The sequence below is a fragment of the Vulpes lagopus genome, chromosome 21, assembly GCF_018345385.1.
Source record: "Vulpes lagopus strain Blue_001 chromosome 21, ASM1834538v1, whole genome shotgun sequence".
Classification (NCBI taxonomy): Eukaryota; Metazoa; Chordata; class Mammalia; order Carnivora; family Canidae; genus Vulpes; species Vulpes lagopus.
Window position 1 is genome coordinate 3,405,253 of NC_054844.1, and position 19,158 is coordinate 3,424,410.

General features: G+C 53.5%; 2 protein-coding genes across 4 annotated transcripts in view; one reads left to right on the forward strand and one right to left on the reverse strand.

Annotated features, from left to right (window-relative positions):
- Positions 1-677: 677 nt before the first annotated feature.
- On the forward strand, positions 678-5,668 carry NINJ2 (ninjurin 2). Of its 3 annotated transcripts, none has more exons than XM_041736442.1 (4): positions 678-970; positions 3,956-4,307; positions 4,703-4,887; positions 5,387-5,668. In XM_041736442.1, exons 1-3 carry the CDS (start codon positions 863-865, stop codon positions 4,867-4,869), a joined length of 627 nt encoding a protein of 208 aa, XP_041592376.1. In that variant the 5' UTR covers positions 678-862; the 3' UTR covers positions 4,870-4,887; positions 5,387-5,668. The 3 variants fall into 3 exon arrangements, with proteins under 3 accessions (XP_041592376.1, XP_041592377.1, XP_041592378.1); XM_041736443.1 differs by having other exon boundaries at positions 3,956-4,187; XM_041736444.1 differs by lacking the exon at positions 678-970 and adding an exon at positions 1,186-1,925.
- Positions 5,669-6,458: 790 nt separating this feature from the next.
- B4GALNT3 (beta-1,4-N-acetyl-galactosaminyltransferase 3) overlaps positions 6,459-19,158 on the reverse strand; it is a 100,893-nt gene continuing 88,193 nt past the window's right edge. Inside the window, exons 11-20 of the mRNA XM_041736744.1 lie at positions 18,482-18,591; positions 17,434-17,534; positions 17,087-17,148; positions 15,628-16,429; positions 13,739-14,058; positions 12,918-13,071; positions 12,590-12,662; positions 12,032-12,185; positions 11,307-11,433; positions 6,459-8,748 (exon numbers count right to left, since the gene is read on the reverse strand). Of these exons, the coding sequence (XP_041592678.1) occupies positions 8,640-8,748; positions 11,307-11,433; positions 12,032-12,185; positions 12,590-12,662; positions 12,918-13,071; positions 13,739-14,058; positions 15,628-16,429; positions 17,087-17,148; positions 17,434-17,534; positions 18,482-18,591 (2,012 nt within the window). The 3' untranslated portion in view covers positions 6,459-8,639. The remainder of the gene's footprint in view (positions 8,749-11,306; positions 11,434-12,031; positions 12,186-12,589; positions 12,663-12,917; positions 13,072-13,738; positions 14,059-15,627; positions 16,430-17,086; positions 17,149-17,433; positions 17,535-18,481; positions 18,592-19,158) is intronic.

Here is a 19,158-nt window from a genome sequence, read left to right on the forward strand (position 1 = left end):
CTTTCCTATCCAACTCAAGTTGTGTAAAGAAACAAAAATAGAGGCCAACAAGGATGAAGGGACACATAATTGTCTGGCAGAACAATGGAGCAATCCATGACTTCCAGGGATGGAATCCACACCAGCCTTGGGAGCTGGGACCTGGCAGGACAAACAGGGTGACAAGGAAATCTGAGTAGAAACAAGAGGGAAGGACAAGGAAGAGAGAGGAAATGATTGTGCTGGGGCAGGCCCAGGAGGCAGGCAAACCGGGAAACCTGTGCAGTGGGTCTGGGGTATTCTCCAGGCTCCGTGCACCTTCCCAACCCAATCAGCAAGCCCATGCCCTCTTGGTGTCCAGAAGCCCCATGGTGTTCCAGAATGGAACCCTGGACCTACTCCCATCAGCCCACACACCCACCCCTGCTCCAACCTGGTAAACCCCAACTCTCCTTCTGGTGTTCAGGTGTCACAGGCAGGCCTGATGTTGGTGGGCTGCCTTTCCCACAGGATATGCATTTTGAACAGGGACTCTGGAGTCTCTGGTTGGGCCTGCTGCTGCCCTCAAGTGCAAACGGAGGGGTGGAGCGGGGTGGGACGCAGTAAGAAGCTCCTGAGAGACAGGGTTCCTGAAAGACAGCTCAGACTGAAGGAAAACAGGAGAGCAGCTCGGAAGGGCTCTTTCCTTTAGGGAGAAACAGAGATGGAATGAGTTCCTTCTCTCCACAGCCTCCTCCCTCTCCAGGGATGGGATCTGCCTCCTCTGTCCTAGGTGTGGAAACCGAGGCCCAAAGTGCCAGGCCCAGAGGCAGAGCTGGGCCCAAAGCCTGGGAGTCCCACCCACTCCCCCCACCACCACCCAGATCCTCCTCTGAGGAGCCAGATGACAGGGGCCAGGAGCAGGGGCGAGGCCTGCGGGTTGGAGGCGAGTGGAGGGGGACACACAGGCCTCGCAGGCTGCAGCAGGGGGCCGGGGGCCGCCCCGGAGGGGGTGCGTATGGCCAGGGCCCAGACCAGAGGAGGGAGCAGGCGGGAGCCAGCGACGCCCCCCGTCCCGCGAAACACAAATGACTCAGGCTGGGTGGCTCTGCAGGCGGGCCCAGCCCACATTCCCGCGCCTTTGTTCCCGGCTTAAAGGGCCAGCGCCGAGCCCGGAGCCCGCCCCGCCCCGCCCGCCCTCGTCCGGATCCTCGCCTGTGGCCGCCCGCGGGGTTCGGGGCTTCATCCCGCTGAACCCTCTGGCGCGAGGGGGGCCCAGGATTTTACGCCCGTTCCTCTGCCTCTGCACCTAAGCCGGCCAAGGAGGATCAAGAAAAGCCTTGTCCTGCTTTTTTAAAGATGCTCCCACGAGGGGACCCTTCCGGAGCCCCTGCTTCCAGAGTCTCGAAGCACCTCGCCTTCGCCGCCATCCCCGGGCTGCCGGGTGGGCGGCGGGTCCCCTCCCCCGACCATCGCCCGACCCCGCCCCGGGCCCGTGAGTAGTGGATTTCTCTGCGGCTCACACTGGCACACGTGTTTGTCGGGTCTGGGGGTGGCCCACCCAGACTCGTAAGCCCGGCCCCCCGCTGGGCCCCGCGGCGTCCGGGCTCGGCGGCCGGGTCCTGCCCGCGGATTCCTCGGGAGAAGCAGGGCCAGGCTTCGCCCAGCCGGGGCCCCGCTGGCTTCTTTGGACCTCGGACGCCACCATGTGGACGCTGCGGGGCCTGGGCCTGGGGCTGGGGGTCACCCGCCCACGTCGCCGCCGCCGCCCAGCCAGACCCCCAAAGGGCATCCTTACCTGGAAGGTAGCCCGGGACTAGCACAAATCAAAATCAAAGCAGGCCCTGAATTAGAGAGGAAGAGATGGGCCTGCACCCTCTTCTGCCTCACGGTGCCTCCCACACCTGTGAAACTACAGAGGCTTTCTCAGAGCCATTGAACAACAGAAGCTCCATTAAAACGCACAGGTAGGGGTCCCTGGGTGGCGCAGCGGTTTAGCCCCTGCCTTTGGCCCAGGGCGCGATCCTGGAGACCTGGGATCGAATCCCACGTCGGGCTCCCGGTGCATGGAGCCTGCTTCTCCCTCTGCCTGTGTCTCTGCCTCTCTCTCTCTCTCTCTCTGTGTGTGTGACTATCATAAATAAATAAAAATTAAAAAAAAATAATTATAAAACGCACAGGTAGCAGGGATTCCCAAGTGGCTCAGTGGGTGAGCGTCTGCCTTCTACTCCAGTCATGATCCCGGAGTCTTGGGATCGAGTCCCACATCAGCCTCCCCACATGGAGCCTGTTTCTCCCTCTGCCTATGTCTCTGCCTCTCTCTCTGTGTTTCTTATGAATAAACAAAATCTTAAAAAACAAAAAACTTATAGATAGTATTTTTGGTGAAAGCTTGGGAAGATCTTTGTGTCCCCAAATAATACCCTCTATCTCCCAGACCTTCACACACTTTTTGTGCAATGCTCAAACACAACACTAGAGCTTTGGGTTTAAGGATTTGTCAGCTGTTCATATGCAAATTTTAAGAGAAGGGGTCTCCTTTGATGCTTTCACAGTAATTTCAAACTTTCTCAGATCTTGAACTAAGAGCTACATTTGAAGGGAGTAAAAAGTGCAAAACATGTAGCCACCAGACATACGGGACAGTGGGATAAGGAGAGGAGGCGTGGGGATGGCCCACAGGACAATTTTGGTACCCTTGTTCCCATGCCGGAAGCACTTTGGATTGTGGGGAGGCCTGGGGGCTGCTCCACAGATTCTCTCACTTACTAAAGTGTCCTTTGTACCCGAGACAAACCTTTACCAAATGGGCTAAAGCTTTGGGGCCTTTGTAGGGCACTGGCCAACCAGGCCAGTTGGCTCCAGACAAGCCCAGAATCCAGAAGGAACATCCAGAACCCTCTGAGACCTGCCCCATCCATCCATCCATCCGTCCATCTATCCATCTATCCACTTAGTAAATAACCTGTGTTCATCTGCAAGATTAGTTTCCCTACCTCTAGGCTGTAACATCTTTCAAAGCTTCCCCTCCCTGTCCTTTCTCACTTGCTCTGGTTCTGTTCTTTATCACCCTGACTGCAAATCAGACGGATAATCTTTCAATGGGTCTGGAGCCGATGCTTCTGGGCCCTCCTGGGCCAATCCACCCCAAGTCTCCCCTCCTAAATTAATTTCCTTAAAACACACCCTCATCCTCTTGAGGGGCTGCAGATGGCCAGTAGCATCCAGTGAGAATTTCTGGGCCTGACCCAGAGGCCACTCCGTAGGTCCTGTATTGTCATTCATTCTATTTTTCAGAGTTAATGACTTCTTGAGAGTAAGAGCTGTGTTTTATTTTTCAAAATCAAATCAAATGTAAATTACAAGTCAATAAATCCTAGCCAAAAAATATTAAAAAGACCAAATCAAATGAAGAGCTTTTCCCTAGTGTACATTGCTGTGTGCATCCATATGTACGTACAGACATGCATTCTGAGGAGCACAGCTGTGGCCTCAGTGCTCTTGGCCACAGGGTTGGGTGAGATCCAGACACAGCTTGTGACCTATTTGCTAAGCTGTGCACACAAACTTGAGGCCACAGCATTCTGGGAGAAGGGGTGCCTTTCTTATTCCAGCCAAGCCTCAGAGATCCTGCTGTCTTCCAAGATGCTTTCCTCTCAGAGAAGAAAGAGGCCCAAGGCCAGGCCTGGCCCAGGCAACATGGAGAATAAAATGAGGATGGTATATCTTACAAGCAGCTGAGGACTCTTCCCCACAGTCCCCCACTCTTCTTCAGATAGACGTGGGGAGACCCTAAGGAAACATAAATGCCAACATACCATCATTTCAGAGTTCAAAGGTCCTGAAGGACTTTCTAGTCCAACTCTTTATTCTCTCAGGCCATGAAGCTGAGAAGGGTGTTATTTGCCCTCGGTTTCCCACCCCATTAAGGGAAAGCTTTAAAACTTCTCTCCCCTTCTGGAACCTCCTCGGTCAGCCCATGTTTTCTCTGTTACAGCCTGGGAGCCCCAACCTCAGGAGGAGCCAGCCCATCAACCTGAACCACTATGCCACCAAGAAGAGCGTGGCCGAGAGCATGCTGGATGTGGCCCTCTTTATGTCCAATGCCATGCGGCTGAAAGCAGTGCTGGAGCAGGGGCCGTCCTCCCATTACTACACCACCCTCATCACCCTCATCAGCATCTCTCTGCTTCTACAGGTGGTCATTGGAATCCTGCTCGTGGTCATTGGTGAGAGCCCAGGCCAGGAGTCGGCCTCGGTGGCCCCTGGTGGGAAGAAGGGCCCCAACTGCCTCCCTGCACCCACCTGCTCTTGCACATGTCAACTTCTCAACCATACACTGACCTGTGGTAGGTGGTAGCCCTCCACACCTACAAACGCCCAACTCAACTCCTACATGGTGAGAGCAGACTCCTTGTCCTATCTCCTGGTATCCCACGTAGTGGTCACTCCACAATACCTGCTGAACAACTCTCTTCACTTTCTTGTGGTGTGCATCCCCACTCTTAAGACTCAGTATGAGTTCCCAAATCCCGATTTCTGTAAGGACTGTGTGGATGCCCGGTGCACAGGTCAGTGAGGGAGAAGGTGGCTCAGCACAGTGAATACAACCTCCCTTGCTTCTACCACATGAGAGTCTGAAGTGCCAGACTTTCTCTGACCTCTAGTGGATGCTGCGAGGAAGGTTTCGGGCTGTGGCCCCACACCCCAACCTTTCCCTCCCACTCCCCCACCTTGCCCACAGCACAGCTGAACCTCAATGAGGTAGAAAAGCAATGGCAGCTCAACCAGCTCAACAACACTGCCACCACCCTGGTCTTCATCACTGTTGTTGTCAACGTCTTCATCACGGCCTTTGGGGCACACAAGACAGGCTTCCTGGCTGCCAGGACCTCAAGGAATCTGCTCTGAACACAGCCTGGGACCCAGGTGAGGGAGGATGGGAGGTCCGTGGGTCCAAGGGGTCTCCCAAGTGACCCTTCTCTCAGCTCTAGGGGCTTGAAGTAAGAGTGAGATCTTTGCCAGCAACAAGAAAAGACAGATCTGAGGCAAGGAGGGGATTTGAGAGAAGAGTTTGGTTGGGGGCCCAGAAAGGCCCCTCCTGCTGCTAACGGGTGATTTTTCCTGAGCAGTCAAGCTGGGGTCTTTCTATAGCTGGGGGTGGGTGGGAGGCAGTGTGGTCAGTGCTTGGCTCTGCCCCTCTGGCAAGAGGAAAGATGCAGCGTGGGATCCCTCAAACTGCGGTCCGTGGACCAGTAGTAACACTGTGTGGAAGGTTGCAGGAAACGTCGAAATCTCCAGCCCCACTTCAGATCTACTGAATCAGTGCATTTAAAAAGGTTGATAGGGGAATTGTATGCAGAGTAAAGCCTAAGGACCACTGGTCTGGCCTGCCCACCTCACTGTCTCTTCTCTGCTTCCCCTATAGGTCCTAGGTCCTGGAATGGCTTCTGCCTCTTTACTCTCCACACTAGGACGATGGGCACTTTCCACAGCCCCTAGGAGAGCTCCCAGAAGGGTGGTGGAGATGCCCTTGCTCCCTACCCACAGCTTCTGAATTAAGATGTGTTATTTTACTGGTCTAAGTGAATCCCATCTTGGTCTGGAGTCCTGAGCTCAGACTGCGGTACTGCCAACCTTTCTCTCTGGTGGCGTCTCCTGCACCTAAGGAGTGTCTGCCTAAAGCCAAGCCTGCCCAGCTTCAGGCCTCTAGTTCATACTCCGCTTCATTCCTCCCCTCTGCCCTATCCATTTTCTCCTTTTTGTAAAAGGGAATGATCTCTATAAAGTTTTCTGCAAATCCGCTGAGTCAATCTATGCATCAGGCTGGTCTCTGGATGCCCTCTCCAGCTGTGTTCTGGAAAGGGCTTGACTTCCTTTCCTCTGGGTCCTGCTCTGAGTCAGTGTTCCAGGCCCCACATGCCTTGGGCTAATTACCATCTGCTACATCAATGGCAGATTAGTTAGTTCTGGATTGATCCATGTATGCACAATACTTTTTGAGAACCTGTTATAAACCTATCCAAGCTTTCAAATCAGCACCTTCCCTTAGGTGTGTGCTTAAGGCATACAAACTCACTTTGACCTTTGCCTAGGCCAAAGAGAACTGGGAAGGTAAAGTTGTGCTCATAAAGCATCAGCCAGGCATCCCTAGCTCCAATAGAAATGATTTTCAGACTGTCTCCTACTTCCAAATGAGCCACACCTTGGCTCCTTTCTATGGCCCACCAACCAGCCCCCCACCCCACCCCCCAGCCCTGTGCCTAGCCTTCTTTCCGCCAGGGCGTCTGTCAGCCCTTCTGCACTGGCCCTGACTCCTCAGGCAGTTCCCCACAAGGCAGGCACCAACTAATGGTAAAGGGTGGAGGGCATTGTGGGAGGGTCCTCAGTGTGTCCATCAGAGAGGCCTGACAACTGAGATGCGAACGCTTAGGCCCCTCAGCCCACCCCTCTCCTATCTTGATGGGCAATGGGAAAAACACACAAGGCACTTTGTTTTCTAAGAAAATGCTGTATTTAATAATTTCCCTCTCCCCATCCCGCTTCCTCCCCCCACCCAACACATTTCCCTACTGAGTAGGGGCCAGACCAGGCCCTCCCCTTAAGGCAGATGGTGTGGAGGTAACTAACGGCAAAAGAAAGGCATTGGCCAGGGTCAGGGTCGGGGTGGGGGGAACATGAGTAAGTCAGGCGAGGCTACTGTCATTAAGAGGATGGAGATGGGAGAGCTGTTTGGGTTGGCTCAGGCCTACTGGTGCCACGCCCAAGGGTGACAGTGGCCTTGGAAAGAAAGCTGGTGCCCCAGCCAGCCAGCTGTAGCTCTCACCTATTCCCTACAGCCCTTTCCCAAAGGCAGTGAGCCTGAGCAAGGGCCACGCAAAAAGCCACAGCCCAAAGGGCAGGAATAGTATCCAGAAGCCAGAACCCATTAACTGGAAAATCTTTGACCTTCCTGATTTCTTAGAGGGGGACCTTCAACCTCTAGAAGGTTCTCAATGGGCTCCATTCTCCTAAATGCCCAGGGTGTTCTCTTGGTGAATGCAGGGCCCACCAGGCCGACTCTGAAGTTGTGGCTTGGACTTTATTGCAGCAGGGAGCGTGGGCTCACTGACTACCCTCCTGGGCCCCGCCACAACCTGCCACAACCCCCATTGGTGTTTCCTTACAGCAGGGAGCCCTGCGCCCCCCTCCTTACACGGACACTGCAGTTCCAGAGCCAGTGCCCAATGCACCATTGGTCAGTTCAGCAGCAGCGGCAAAGGCAGCAGCAGCAGCAGCAGCAGAAAAATCCCCAGCCCCAAAGGCACCTGGGGATTTTTAGTGCAAGATAAGTGTGTGATCAGCAGGTGTCAGAAGGGGCAGCTGAAGACAACAAAGGCCAAAGGCTCTTCCCTGAAAGGGCTCTGCTTTTCAGTTCCTTCTGGCTCTACTCCCCTCCAATTGGGGAAGAGATCTCAGGGTGATGCCCTTGCCTCCCCAAACCCATGGTCCTGCCCCTTCTCACCCTAGCCCCTGTTCCTCCATCTTGAACACACCCCTTCCTCTTCCACGCAGGCAGGTGGGGCCTGGGGATCTCCCTGCTGGAGGGCAAGTGTGTGGGAGAGCGGGGCTGTGGGGACTCCAGTCTTCCACTTCCCTTTCTTCCCTTCCTGCTGGACGCCGCCCCCCCTCCCCCCCGCCCCGCCTTCCCAAGTCCAGGGCTTTCTTACATCCTCATCCTCTTTCCTCTCTGCTTCACATTCTCCCCAAGGCTTTAGCCTACAGGTGGGCTAGGCCAGGCCAGGGGCTTCTCTTACCTCCTCCACCATGCCTGTCCTGCGCAGCCTGTATGCCAGACCCTGGGAATGACAAGCCCATGTCCACTAGCTGTCTGTCTCCCAACCCCACTGGGCCACCATAAAAGTGCCACCAGTTCTGTGCTTGTGGTCGTCGGTCTGAAGTTAGCACCACCAGGAGGGTAAGGTTAATGCCCTAATTGGGGACCAGCTGTTCAGTGGCTCCCTGGGAGAGATGTGCATATCTCTGGAAGGCACATGCCTGGGGTAGAGCTGAGAACTGATCCACGCTGTGCCAGCTCCTCTGGTTATAAATCAGCTGCCAGATCAAGGACCGAGGAACACAACACGCTACACCGGAGTGGGTCAGGTATGCAAGTGGGGACGTGCCTTAAGTGCAAGACTGCATCTGTCTCTCATAGTCAGTGCTGGGTCTGGACAGTTACAGTTTTGGTTTTCTGTTAGAAAAGTAAAAACCCCAATGAAATATGTCCAAGAGAAGAGTTTCCAGGTCCTGGTCACTACTCCCCGGGCGGATGCTGGAATGCACCTTATGGATAGGTTGGTAGCACTCAAACAGGTCTTTCTTTCCCAGAAGACTCTGGCACCTTTCCCAGAAGCCTGTCCACCTCTGTCAACTGAGTGAACGGCCCCTCCCGGTCCCTCTCCCAAGGTCCTCCCTCTGGAGGCCTCGAGGGTAGAGACAGGGGCCTTGGCAGCTGCCTGTGTGAGGTAACAGCTCTAGGGGAAGTGACAGTGTTAGCTCTGAGGCCTCTCGGGGCCCAGCCATGGCTCCTGCTCCCCTTCCCTCTCCTCCTCAATGGTGAGCAGGGGTGCTGGGGAGCGAGCACGAGTCAAGAAGTGGGAAGCAGTTGGTTGGTCGGTCAAGTGGGCCGCCCCTCAGGATCATGGCATCTTCATCTGGCGACGGTTCCACATGCCTCGCTTGGAATGGAAGTGATGGAAGAAATTCCTGAGGGAGAGTCGCTCCACTTCCAGGCCTGCTTGGAGGATCCTGAATGGGGGAGGGGTAGGGTGAGCAACAGAAGCAGGAGAGGCAACTGGGGAGAGGCCCAGGCCCCTGGGGACCTAGCCCTCCTGTGTCTGCATCACACCTGGTCCCACCGGGTCCCTGTCTGCCTCTGTTTACTCTCCCTGGAGCATGGGCAGTGGGGTGTGGTGCATAGGGCCAAGGCTTTGGAGCCAGACAGCCTGGATTTGAAACCCAGCCCCACCCCACACCATGTAAAGAGTGTCACTCTTCAGAGTCAAGGTGTGTCAATCTTCTTCTTTTTTGTAAGATCTTATTCATTCATGAGAGACACAGAGAGAGAGGCAGAGACACAGGCAGAGGGAGAAGCAGGCTCCCCAAGGGGAACCCAATGTGGGACTCGATCCCAGGACCCTGCGATCATGCCCTGAGCCAAAGGCAGACCCTCAACCACTGAGCCAACCAGGTGCCCCATCAGTGTGCCAATCTTGAGAGAGAGGAGAATGATACACAGTTGACCCCTGAACAACACAAGCTGGAATTGTGTGGGCCCAGTGACATGTGAGCTTTTTTCCAATAAATAAAGTACAGTGCCCTAGATGTGTTATCTCCTCCTTAATGATTTTCTTATTAACACGTTCTCTTCTCCAGCTTACTTTATTGTAGTACACAGAACATACAAAATGTGTGCTAATCAACTGATTGTTATCGGGAAGGCTTCCAGTCAGCAGTAGGCTATGGGTAGTTAGGTTTTGGGGAAGTCAAAAATATTGTGTGGATCTTCCACTGTGTGGAAGTCAGGCCTCTAATCTCCATGTGGTTCAAGGGTCAATGTATAGATATTGGAGGCTGATGGTAAAGACTAGAGGTGATGGGAAGAAGTGCTCAGTACAGCTGTAGGCACACACCCTATGCCAACCACCAGGAGCTCGGCCCGCAGGGGACACATCACCACCCGTGATGGAGGTGGAGGGGGCAGACCTGACCCCAGCCCTCCCCTGTCACTATATGTGTAGCCTGTGGGGAGGAATCTCTCTCCCAGGAAGCCTATCCTTCCATCAAGGTGGTACCAGAAGTCTGCATCTACCCAACCTGGCAGGAAGACCGAGGGTGGAGGTAAGTAACCACTAGATGAGTCTTCCATCCACTCTGGGATCTGCTCTGACCTGGCTTTGTGAGAGCTGGGTTAGCTAATCTGAGCTCCCTCAAACTCCCTCCTTTGCACTTTCAATTCTCTTAGTACTGCCCCTTGTCGTTATATACAGTATACCTCCCTTATTTTTTTCTCCCTCAAGGGGAAAAAAAAAACAAAACAAAAACAAAACATAAACAGAGCTGGTTTTAAGCCTCTGATGCCCACTAGCTGTGGTATTTGGGGCAGTTGGGAACTTCTCTTCAAGGCTCATTTGGACAGCGGAGACAATCACGCCTCCCTCACAGAGGTGTGGAGAGGAGCAAACAGGGGGCAGATACAAATCACCTGCCAAGTATGGGTGCCCCTGAGGGGTAGCTGTCTCCAGGAAGAAGTGTCCCCACACCCCCAGGGCTCCTCCAGTGCTCCTGACCCACCTGTCACATCCTCTAGACACTGGCTGGTCCTTTCTTTCTTTGACGTCTCTCTCCCTTTCCTCCATCCCCTCCCCTTTAGCCCAAATCTCAAGGTATCATCCTCTTTCCCGCTCCTTCTGTGGCAACAAATTTTTTTCTTCTTCAAACTTTTATTTATTAAAAAAGTCTACCCCCTACATGGGGCTCGAAATCACAGCCCTGAGATCAAAAGCAGTATGCTCTTCTGATTGAGACAGCAAAGCGCCCCTTGTGGCAAAAAAAAAAAAAAAAAAAAAATTAAAGTAAATTTCTTTAAAAGATGAATCTCATACTAACACAGCTTCCACTCCCCTGCCATCAGCATGCCCCACAACCCCTCCAACCAGGGTCCCGGCCTGCTTGCTCCTGTCTCAATGTCCTCTTCTGTCAGCTTGCCAAGTCTGTAGCTGATCCTGTGTTTTCCTTTCTCCCTCTTGCCATTGACTATTTCTTGCTCCGTGAAACTCCCTCCTCCCAGGGCTTCCAAGGTCCCAGGACCTCCTGGATATCCTACTGCCCTTTAATGATCCACACTGTCTCTTTCGCTGGCCCCAAAGCCTTTCCTAACCCTTCATCTGACTTCTTGTCCATTCCCCCAGCCTCAGCTTCCCTGGCAGGTGGCTGCGGGGGAGGAAGGCTCCAATCCAGGAAAATGCACCTGTGTTCTTTGATGTCACAGGGCCTGTGCTGGGACCATTAGCATTTACACTCATACAGCTCAACAGCTTTTGCTTTACCCCAAAGTCTTCCCATGGACTTTAATCTCCATGCTAACCCTGGGACATAGGTAGAGGCAGTATCATTCCCCTTCTAACAGACACAGAAACAGAGTCTTGGCCAGGCAAGTAACATGACCCAAGTAAGTGGTCAGGCTTCCTCTGAGTCCAGTGCTTGTTACCTGTGGATCAGGAGCCTGCAGCCCTGAGGGCCAGGCCTTGGCCCATCTAGCCCCGTTCTGTCCCCAGAGTCCCTCTCAGACACCCCTTCCCGGTCACCTGTCCAGCAGCTCCCAGTCTTCCCCGCCCCAGCGGTCTCGGAACTCCTTGGTGTTCATGCCTCCAATTCTGTCCAGGTCTGACTTGTAGATGCCGAGCAGTCCAAACCCATTCACCTCCCAGTAGCCTGTGGCCAGACAAGAAGGCTCCAGTGAGATGAACCCGGGGCCTGGAGGCAATGGAGGCTGCTGGACTACATTCCCAGAGCCTTCTCTGAAAGAGGACGGTGTGCCTGATGCTGAAAACTGTCTCATGTGAACGAGTCCCTCCCTGTTGTGGGGGGAAAGCCCTTGCACTAAGTTTCAGGGTCCGATGGAAGCAGTGGTCTTACCAGGGGGTGACCACAGGCCCTACAACCCGATCTGACAATAGCAGCCACTGAAGACATAGCCGAGCGTGCTTTCCTTGTCTGTTTCCCTTTCCAGAGGCAGGGAGCCTATCTTTCCATTTTTCTATCTGCATAGGGCACAGAATCTGGCACACAGTGAATGTCTGATAAATGAATGAAGGGAAGATGGGGAGGAAATGTTCATTGTTGCTGCAGCTGTGGCTGTGAGCACAGCACTCAGGCCCTCTCTGGTGGACTGTCCAGATGGGTAGAAGGAGCAGGAGGGGGAAGAGGGGAGACTGCCACCGGAGACATGGTTGCGCTTCCAGCTCTGGGATGAAGAATCAAGGCCAGAGAGAGGGCTCTCCTACCCTCCCTAGCCCAAGACAGGGCTCACCCTCAGGCCACTGGGGGGTGGCCCCGCAATGCAGCCTCATCACCATGGGGGCAAAGGCCATCTTGCCCTCCACACAGTGCTTCCGGATGGTATCGATGACTCCAGCTGGGAAGTGGATGTGGAGATCACAGAGGAAGATGATGCTGTGTGGGTCCTGGGGACAGATGGGGGAGAGTCAGCAGACCCCACAGACCAGGGCAAACCCCTGACCCCACAGAAGTCAAGCCACTCCTGAGGACACTCCTCAGGCTCCTTCCCACTTGAGTGATGGACAAACTTCCACAAAACAAACCGCTGAGCTAATTTCCACAGTATGGGGCCCCAGAGTGCAGTTCTCGGAGTCAGAGGATGAATTCTGACACCTCCCCTCCACCCCTCATGGACTGCAAGGACTCTGGACAAAGGCTCCACTGTCATTTGGCCCTAGAGCAGAGCAGAAAGGACCTCCCAGGTCCTCATTCTTTCCTCCCCGAGGAGCTGACTGCCTCAAACATCCCAGATGTCTCCACCTCTTAACCAGTCTGTAACCACGTCTCCCAAACCTTCCCAGGCTATTACCTTCACCAGGTCTATGCCGGCCTGAAGCCCAGCTGAGCGCTCGAAGTTTCCACGCAGCTTCATGTACTGGTAGCTGCAGGGAGAGGAGAGGAAACAGAGGCAGAGTATAAGGGCTTGGCAGCAGCGATCCCTGGAGGATGCTGGCAGGCCGGGAGAAAGATGATGTGTGCTCCTAAGATAGGATATGGGCATATGAGTCCTCTGGAGAAAGCCAGACACTGGGAATCAGGAAAGCTACATGGGACTTCTGGCTCCACCCAGTACTCAGCATCCGGGATTCTAGAAAGCAAGTGGCTCAGGCTGGGCTCCAGCCAGGGAGCCTCCTCACCTCCGCAGCTTGGACCTCTTGAGGGCCATCTCCACGTCCATGTCCTCACTGCTGTAGTCAGTGATGATGATATTGAAGTGTGGGTCACCAGTGGCCTGGAACAGCTTTTCCATGTCTCTGATGAACTGCTGCACCCAGCGCGCCTGGTTCTTCACTACCATGGTGGGCAACAGGGAAAAAGAAGCAGTGATGCCAAGAAAGGCACCCCCACCACCAGCTCCCGTATGAGTCAGGACCCCATTGGACCTCTGCAGCTACGGAGGAAGCCAGTAGGAATGCAGCAGAGAGGCATGAGGCAGAGGGGGAGCTCACCAGTGACAGGGGCCTCTGTACCCCGTTGCCCACAGAGCCTGCAGGCAGGGCCCCACGGGAAGGCCTGGGCCTGGGGTTCATCCTCAGCTTTCTCACAGTGACCCGACCATGCTCAAGCCCCGTTTTCTGTCCATCCTGTTAGCACCCTTCATTGCCTGTCCTAGCTCACAGTTATTACAAGACTGTTTCGTGCTCCCCCTTCCCTTTATAAAAGCCAGCTAACCTGCTCTATGTTTTGTCCCCCAGAACAGTTGCAAACCCCAATATGACAACCCGGCCATGATCGCGTCCAACCCTGACACCGGGCACACCAGGAAGAGCAACTGGCCTACGAGCCAGCATCTTTTCCAACTGCAACACTTGGCCGTGTGACCTCAGGTCCTTGGCTATTAAGTGGCCTTCCCCCAGGCTCTTGTGAGATCAAATCAGGGAGCAGAGCCTTGGGTGCTCGCAGTTACATTTAGGGTCCCCACTCCACTGATAATGGCCGGGCTCAGCCTGAGGCTCACCAGGGACAATGAAGTGGACCACGGCTCGGTGATTCCAGGAGAAGCCCTGCGGCCAACACAGCTTGGGCTCTGGGGCCCGGACATTCAAGACATGTCTCCGGCGGTTGTGTGAGCCCCAAACCAGGCCCTGCAGGTTCCGGGGCTCGACCTCTTCCCCACCAGCTGGATCGATGCCCTGCCAGCCGCGGGTAGACACATACTCGGAGAGCCGCACCGGGCGCTGCCCCTGTTCCAGCAGCTCGAGCTCCAGGAGGTAACGACCCCCGCGTAGCTGGTCCTGGCGCTTCTCCACGTTCACGATGCGCTGGAGCTGGTACTTCCTGTGGCAGAAAGGGTGGGCCGCTTGAGTAATTCCTCCCCCCGCTGTGGGGAGGGGGCCGGGGGAAATATAGTATGGGAGAAGCCCATGAGGCCAGTGGTCAGGAAACTCTGGTTTTTGCCCTAGAGTTGCCATTGGCTAAGATGCTTACACCAGGGGCGCCTGGTTAGATCAGTCCGTGGAGCATGTGACTCTTGATCTCAGCGTTGTGAGCTCAAGCCCCATGCTGGGTGTAGAGCTTACTTACTTACTTACTAAATAAATAAATAAAATTTAAAGATAAAAGGCTTCCACCAGATACTTAATCTCTAGCGTTCACAGCTTCCATCTTCAAAAATGCACCTACAGACCTGGGATGACCTCTAACATGTGTTAAATCTCTAAGATTCTAAGTATGTAAAGTGAATGTGTTTCCTTCAGAAACGGACCCTCATTAATAAACTCTGTCCACTCACAGTACATAACACACAATGGATTATTAGAGAAATGTTGATTGGTAGCTCAATATCATTAATCTTCAGGGAGATGCAAATCAAAACTACCATGTGATACCATTTCGCACCTGTTAGGATGGCTATTTTTAAAAAAGGAAAATAACAAGCATTGGCACAGATGTAGAAAAATTGACACCACAGAGGGAAATGTAAAATGACACAGCTGATTTGGAAAAGAGATGGGTAGTTTCTCAAAACATTAAACACAGATATGACTCAGCAGTTCTACTCCTAGGAATATCCCAAGAGAACTGAAAACATGTTCACACAAAAAAATTATACGCAAATGTTCATAGCAGCATTGTATTCATATTATGCAGTAGTACAAAGGAATGAAGCACTCAGTACATTCTACAACATGGATAAGCCTCGAAACTGTTTTGCCAAGTGAAAGAAGCCAGATACAAAAGGCCACATATTCCATTAACGTGAAATGGTTATTATAGGTTAATCTATAGCAGTAGAAAGTCGAGTACTGGTTGCTAGGGACTGAGAGGAGGGAGAAATCAAAGTAATGCTAACAGATACCAGGTTCCTTTTAAAAGTGATGAAAATGTTCTGTAATCAGATAGTGGTGATGGTTGTATAGCATTATGAATAATACCTAAAAAACACCAAATTGTACACTCTAAAATGGCTCATTAAAAGTTATATGAATTTTATCTCAATTAAAAGAATGTCGATTGGTTAAATGAATGAATGCAAAAACAAGACGTCAGGCCATGTTTTCTGCCCTCGCCCTTCCAGCTCTTTCCTGGGGTCTTGTCTCTTCTAGTCTCAGTTTTGCCTATTCTATCCTTTACCAGCTCCTTCCCCAATAAAGGGGACCCCATCTTCCAAGCCTTCCCTGTGCTCGACACATGTCCTGGGCCAGGTACCCAGGGGTATCAGAACCATGCCTGACTGATCCGACTCATTCTCAGGAATAGGGGGTCCCAGGTGCTTGACCTTCCAGGGAGCCTGCAGCAGGGGAGCACGCTCCAGCCCCCAGGTTCCTGCCCTCAGGCCAGCTGGCTGTTGAGCCCCAGCCCCAGCCCCGGTCCCGGTCCCGGTCCCAGAAGAGCCCTTTACCTTACCCCCGGCTCCTCTGGTTGAGCTTCTTCAGGAAGACCCGCGTGACCTCGAGAGCCTCCTGCTCTGGAAGCAGCAGGTTGCCAGACGTGTTACAGTTCAGATCGATCCAGTCAGTCCGCAGGGCTTGGAAGTCAACATTCCGAGCACTGAAGGTCTGGTCCCAGTTTACCACCGGGTCAAACATGGGCACATATTCGAACACCTCACTCATATCCTCTTCCTCTTCCTCTTCCTCTTCTTCCCCCTCTTCTTCTCCTTCCACCTGTCCTTCCTCACCTGCAGCTACCACTACCTCTTCCTCACCAGGCCAACCCCTCTTGGGGGCTGGGGGCTCCATCCTATCTCCCCTTCTCTGCTCTGCAATGTATGTCTCAACTTGATTCAGCCACTGGGACTGCCCTAGAGTCTTCCTGGGACTGTTACCAGTGGGCCTGGGCCCCTTGACTGCAGGCAGTTTCCCTGCCAGGGGCCCCGGAGGCCACTTCTCAGAGTGAGGTGGATCTTCGCTAGGCTCAGGGCTGGGTCTTTTCTCTCTCTTCTCTGGTTGCTGGACTGGGACATTGGTGGTCCTCACAGAGAAGGGAGCTGTGGAGTTCTGCTTGGAAAAGGGTGCCAGAAGACCTTCCTGGGGCTGAGCCAGGAGTTTCCGTAGGCTTCGGAGGTGGTAGTCAGTGACATCCTGCCCAGGGGTAAAGGTAGGCCCTTGTTTTCCTTCTGGCATCATGGCATTCTGGTCATTGGAGTCAAGGGTTTCCTCTGCGGCTTCTCCATACTGGGATTCTTCTAGAAGGCCTTCCTCAAAACCTGTTGTTAATAACAACCATTCCTCACATCAGAGTTTCTAACCTTTCCCAGACAAGATATACAAGACAGCAGTTGATCATCCGAATGACACACCAATCAGTTTCAGATGGGGATTACACCTGGGCTCTGCTGCTTGCTTACTGTGCGACCTTGGGCAAGTTACCAACCTCAACTAGCCCATTTAATCCTCTGCATAAAAGGAATAATAATGTGTCTTCCATGGGTTATCGTGAAGATGGAGTGACATAAAATACGCAAAGTGCCTAGCAGGTGCTCGAGGGACCCAACCAATGGCCTCCAACATGCCCTAATTCAAGAAGCAAAGCCACTGGATGACAGTGCTTCTCTATAGCAGAACTTCCCCAGTGACGTGCCAGGGATAGCGATCATTCAAGCAGTCCAAGTAATCTCGTCTTGGCTCTAATTCTCTTCCAGCTGACCACAGCACACTGTTAAAAACAATGTCATTTTCCATACATGGGTTGTATGGAAAAGGTAGGCATACCATCTTCTATTCCTCCAGGTATAGGGGGAAGAACTATGTGGCTTTGATTTTTCTCTTCAGGAGAAGGGCTGGCATGGTCTGAAGGTCCTCTAGAAACAGACCGTGGTCATCCCTCCCAGCCTGACCTGGAAGCCTCAGTGGTCACTCTATACCTGGCTTCTCCGGCCCCTGCTTCTCAGGCTGGTCAATCTTGATGTACTCCCGAAAGCTGAACCTGCAGGAGGAGGGGAGAGGCAGACTGGTACCCAGTACCCTTGCAAGCTAACATGTGAGGCTCTGCTGGAGGCACCAGCAGCAGTGCAGAGTCATGCCCTGGCCTAGAGTGCAGAAATGAGGCTGTGTGGGAGAAAGAGTATCTGTGAGTGCATGGCATGCCCAGGAAGGGCCTAGACTCCTCGGGCTGGAAGGGCATTCACAGCCCCTCTTACCCAGGAAGCTCTCCTGGTCCTGCAGAGCCCTTCTGTAAGACTGTTTTCTTGCCCGACTCGGTGTTACTCACCTGTCCTGGTAGTATGAGTTTTCCTGGTAGAAGCATTTATTATGGGTCTCCATGTGGCTCAGGCGGGTATAGTCATTGGGGTAGACGAAGGACAGGTGAACCTGGAAGAGGAGAAAGCAGCCACAGGAAGGAGAGGGCAGGACCTCGGTAAGAAATCAGCCCACCAGGGTGAAGTCTGCCCCTGGCCGGGACCACCCAGGGGAGAAGCACTGTTTGGAGCTCTGAGAGACAGCACTTGTTCCATTCCACTCTTCAGGCCTCCTCTCCTAGGCTCCCTGGACCAGATGTAACCCCTGACGCAAGCTTCCCAGTGCTCCTACCTCGGCTCCTCCACAGCTGCAGCCAGCACCACTTTCTCCCTGTCCTGCCATCTCATCCTCTCCTGCCACCTTGAAACCTTTACCTGCAACCTCCCAGGGCCCTGGAACAACCCCCCTTTTGCTACTCCACTGCTTCCTGCCCCCCTTAAACAACTTCAGACAATGCCACCAACAAACTTCCCAGTTAGACCCCACCCATTCTCTGACCCAGAGGACAACTCCTGAGACTCCTGTTCACTTCTTCTTGCTTCTAGCACTCCTCTGATGGTTTCTAGATCTGGATATATAGTATGCACACTGCCTCTGCAGTTTCCATCCAGGCTCTCAGTTCTCTAGAACTAACTTCCCCTCCATAGTGCCTCATCTATGAGTTTAATAAGGACTGCTGGCTGATCGCCCAGTAGGACAGACCCAGGCAGGACAGGGTTGGGCAGCTCAAGGAGCAGAGTATAGGAAGCCTCAGGCCAGCCCACCTCCCATCATCATCAGGGTTGGTGTCAAAGGGCTTACTAAGGCCGAGCATTCATTCTCGCAGTTTATAGGGTGGTTCATTGGGCCATGGGCAACTTGGAATGCAAGTTCACCCATCCCATGGACCCCATGAGGCAGTCCTGTCTACTGCTATGTGGCATGGCGGGGAGGAAGAGTCAGCCCTGGTGCCCCTCCATCTCAGCCACAGGTGGCAAGCCCTCTTGATCCTGCCCCCACTGCCCAGCACCAAGACTTACAAAGCGGAGTCCCTGGTAACGCTGCAGGGGGAGCCCGTCCACCAGGTAGCTGGGTTTATAGGGACAATCAGGCAAGACATGGCGGAGATGAGCCTTGGGGATCAGAGGCACTAAGGACAGTAAGGGAAGAGGGATGAGGGTGAGGATGGGAGCCTGGAACGGGCTGCCCTAGAGGCACGAAGGCTCTCGGCTGAGGGGGAGGCCTGATGGCCTCTGCTCTGAGCAGGCACCTTTTTGTATTTGCTCACAGCAGTGGTAGGCAGAGTCCAGTCCATCAGCTGAGGTTGCCAAACCAAGGCTGGCATCACTCGTCTGGGGTGGGTGCATTCTGGGAGGGCCTTGGAGGTCAAGGAGTCAGATGCAGTCCCTGGCTCATGGCATTGGGACCGCTGTACAGGGCTAGCCTCAGTAAAGGTTTAGAAACATCCAAGAGGCTACTGAGTCTCACCATAGGGCAGGGCCAATAACTGAATTTTCTCCTGGTCATTATGGGGGTTGGGATGGGGCTTTCTCATCTTTTATAATGTAAACGCTCCCAAGAATTTATGACTCCAACACCTTGGTGGGAACATATTTCTCTCATTGGATTAGAAGAGTTGGGATCCAGTAGGAAACTATGATATGTGCAATTTTGGAGGGACCCGTAGGGGATTTCTGGGCTCTAGTTCTACTTCCTG

What these genes read in the sequence shown, in the direction of transcription:
- NINJ2 (XM_041736442.1), top strand. Translation starts at nt 863, where the DNA reads ATGACAGGGGCCAGGAGCAGGGGCGAGGCCTGCGGGTTGGAGGCGAGT. An exon ending in CGGGGGCCGCCCCGGAGGGG is followed by an intron (nt 971 to 3,955) that starts GTGCGTATGGCC and finishes TCTCTGTTACAG; the next exon opens with CCTGGGAGCCCCAACCTCAG. An exon ending in CAACCATACACTGACCTGTG is followed by an intron (nt 4,308 to 4,702) that starts GTAGGTGGTAGC and finishes CCTTGCCCACAG; the next exon opens with CACAGCTGAACCTCAATGAG.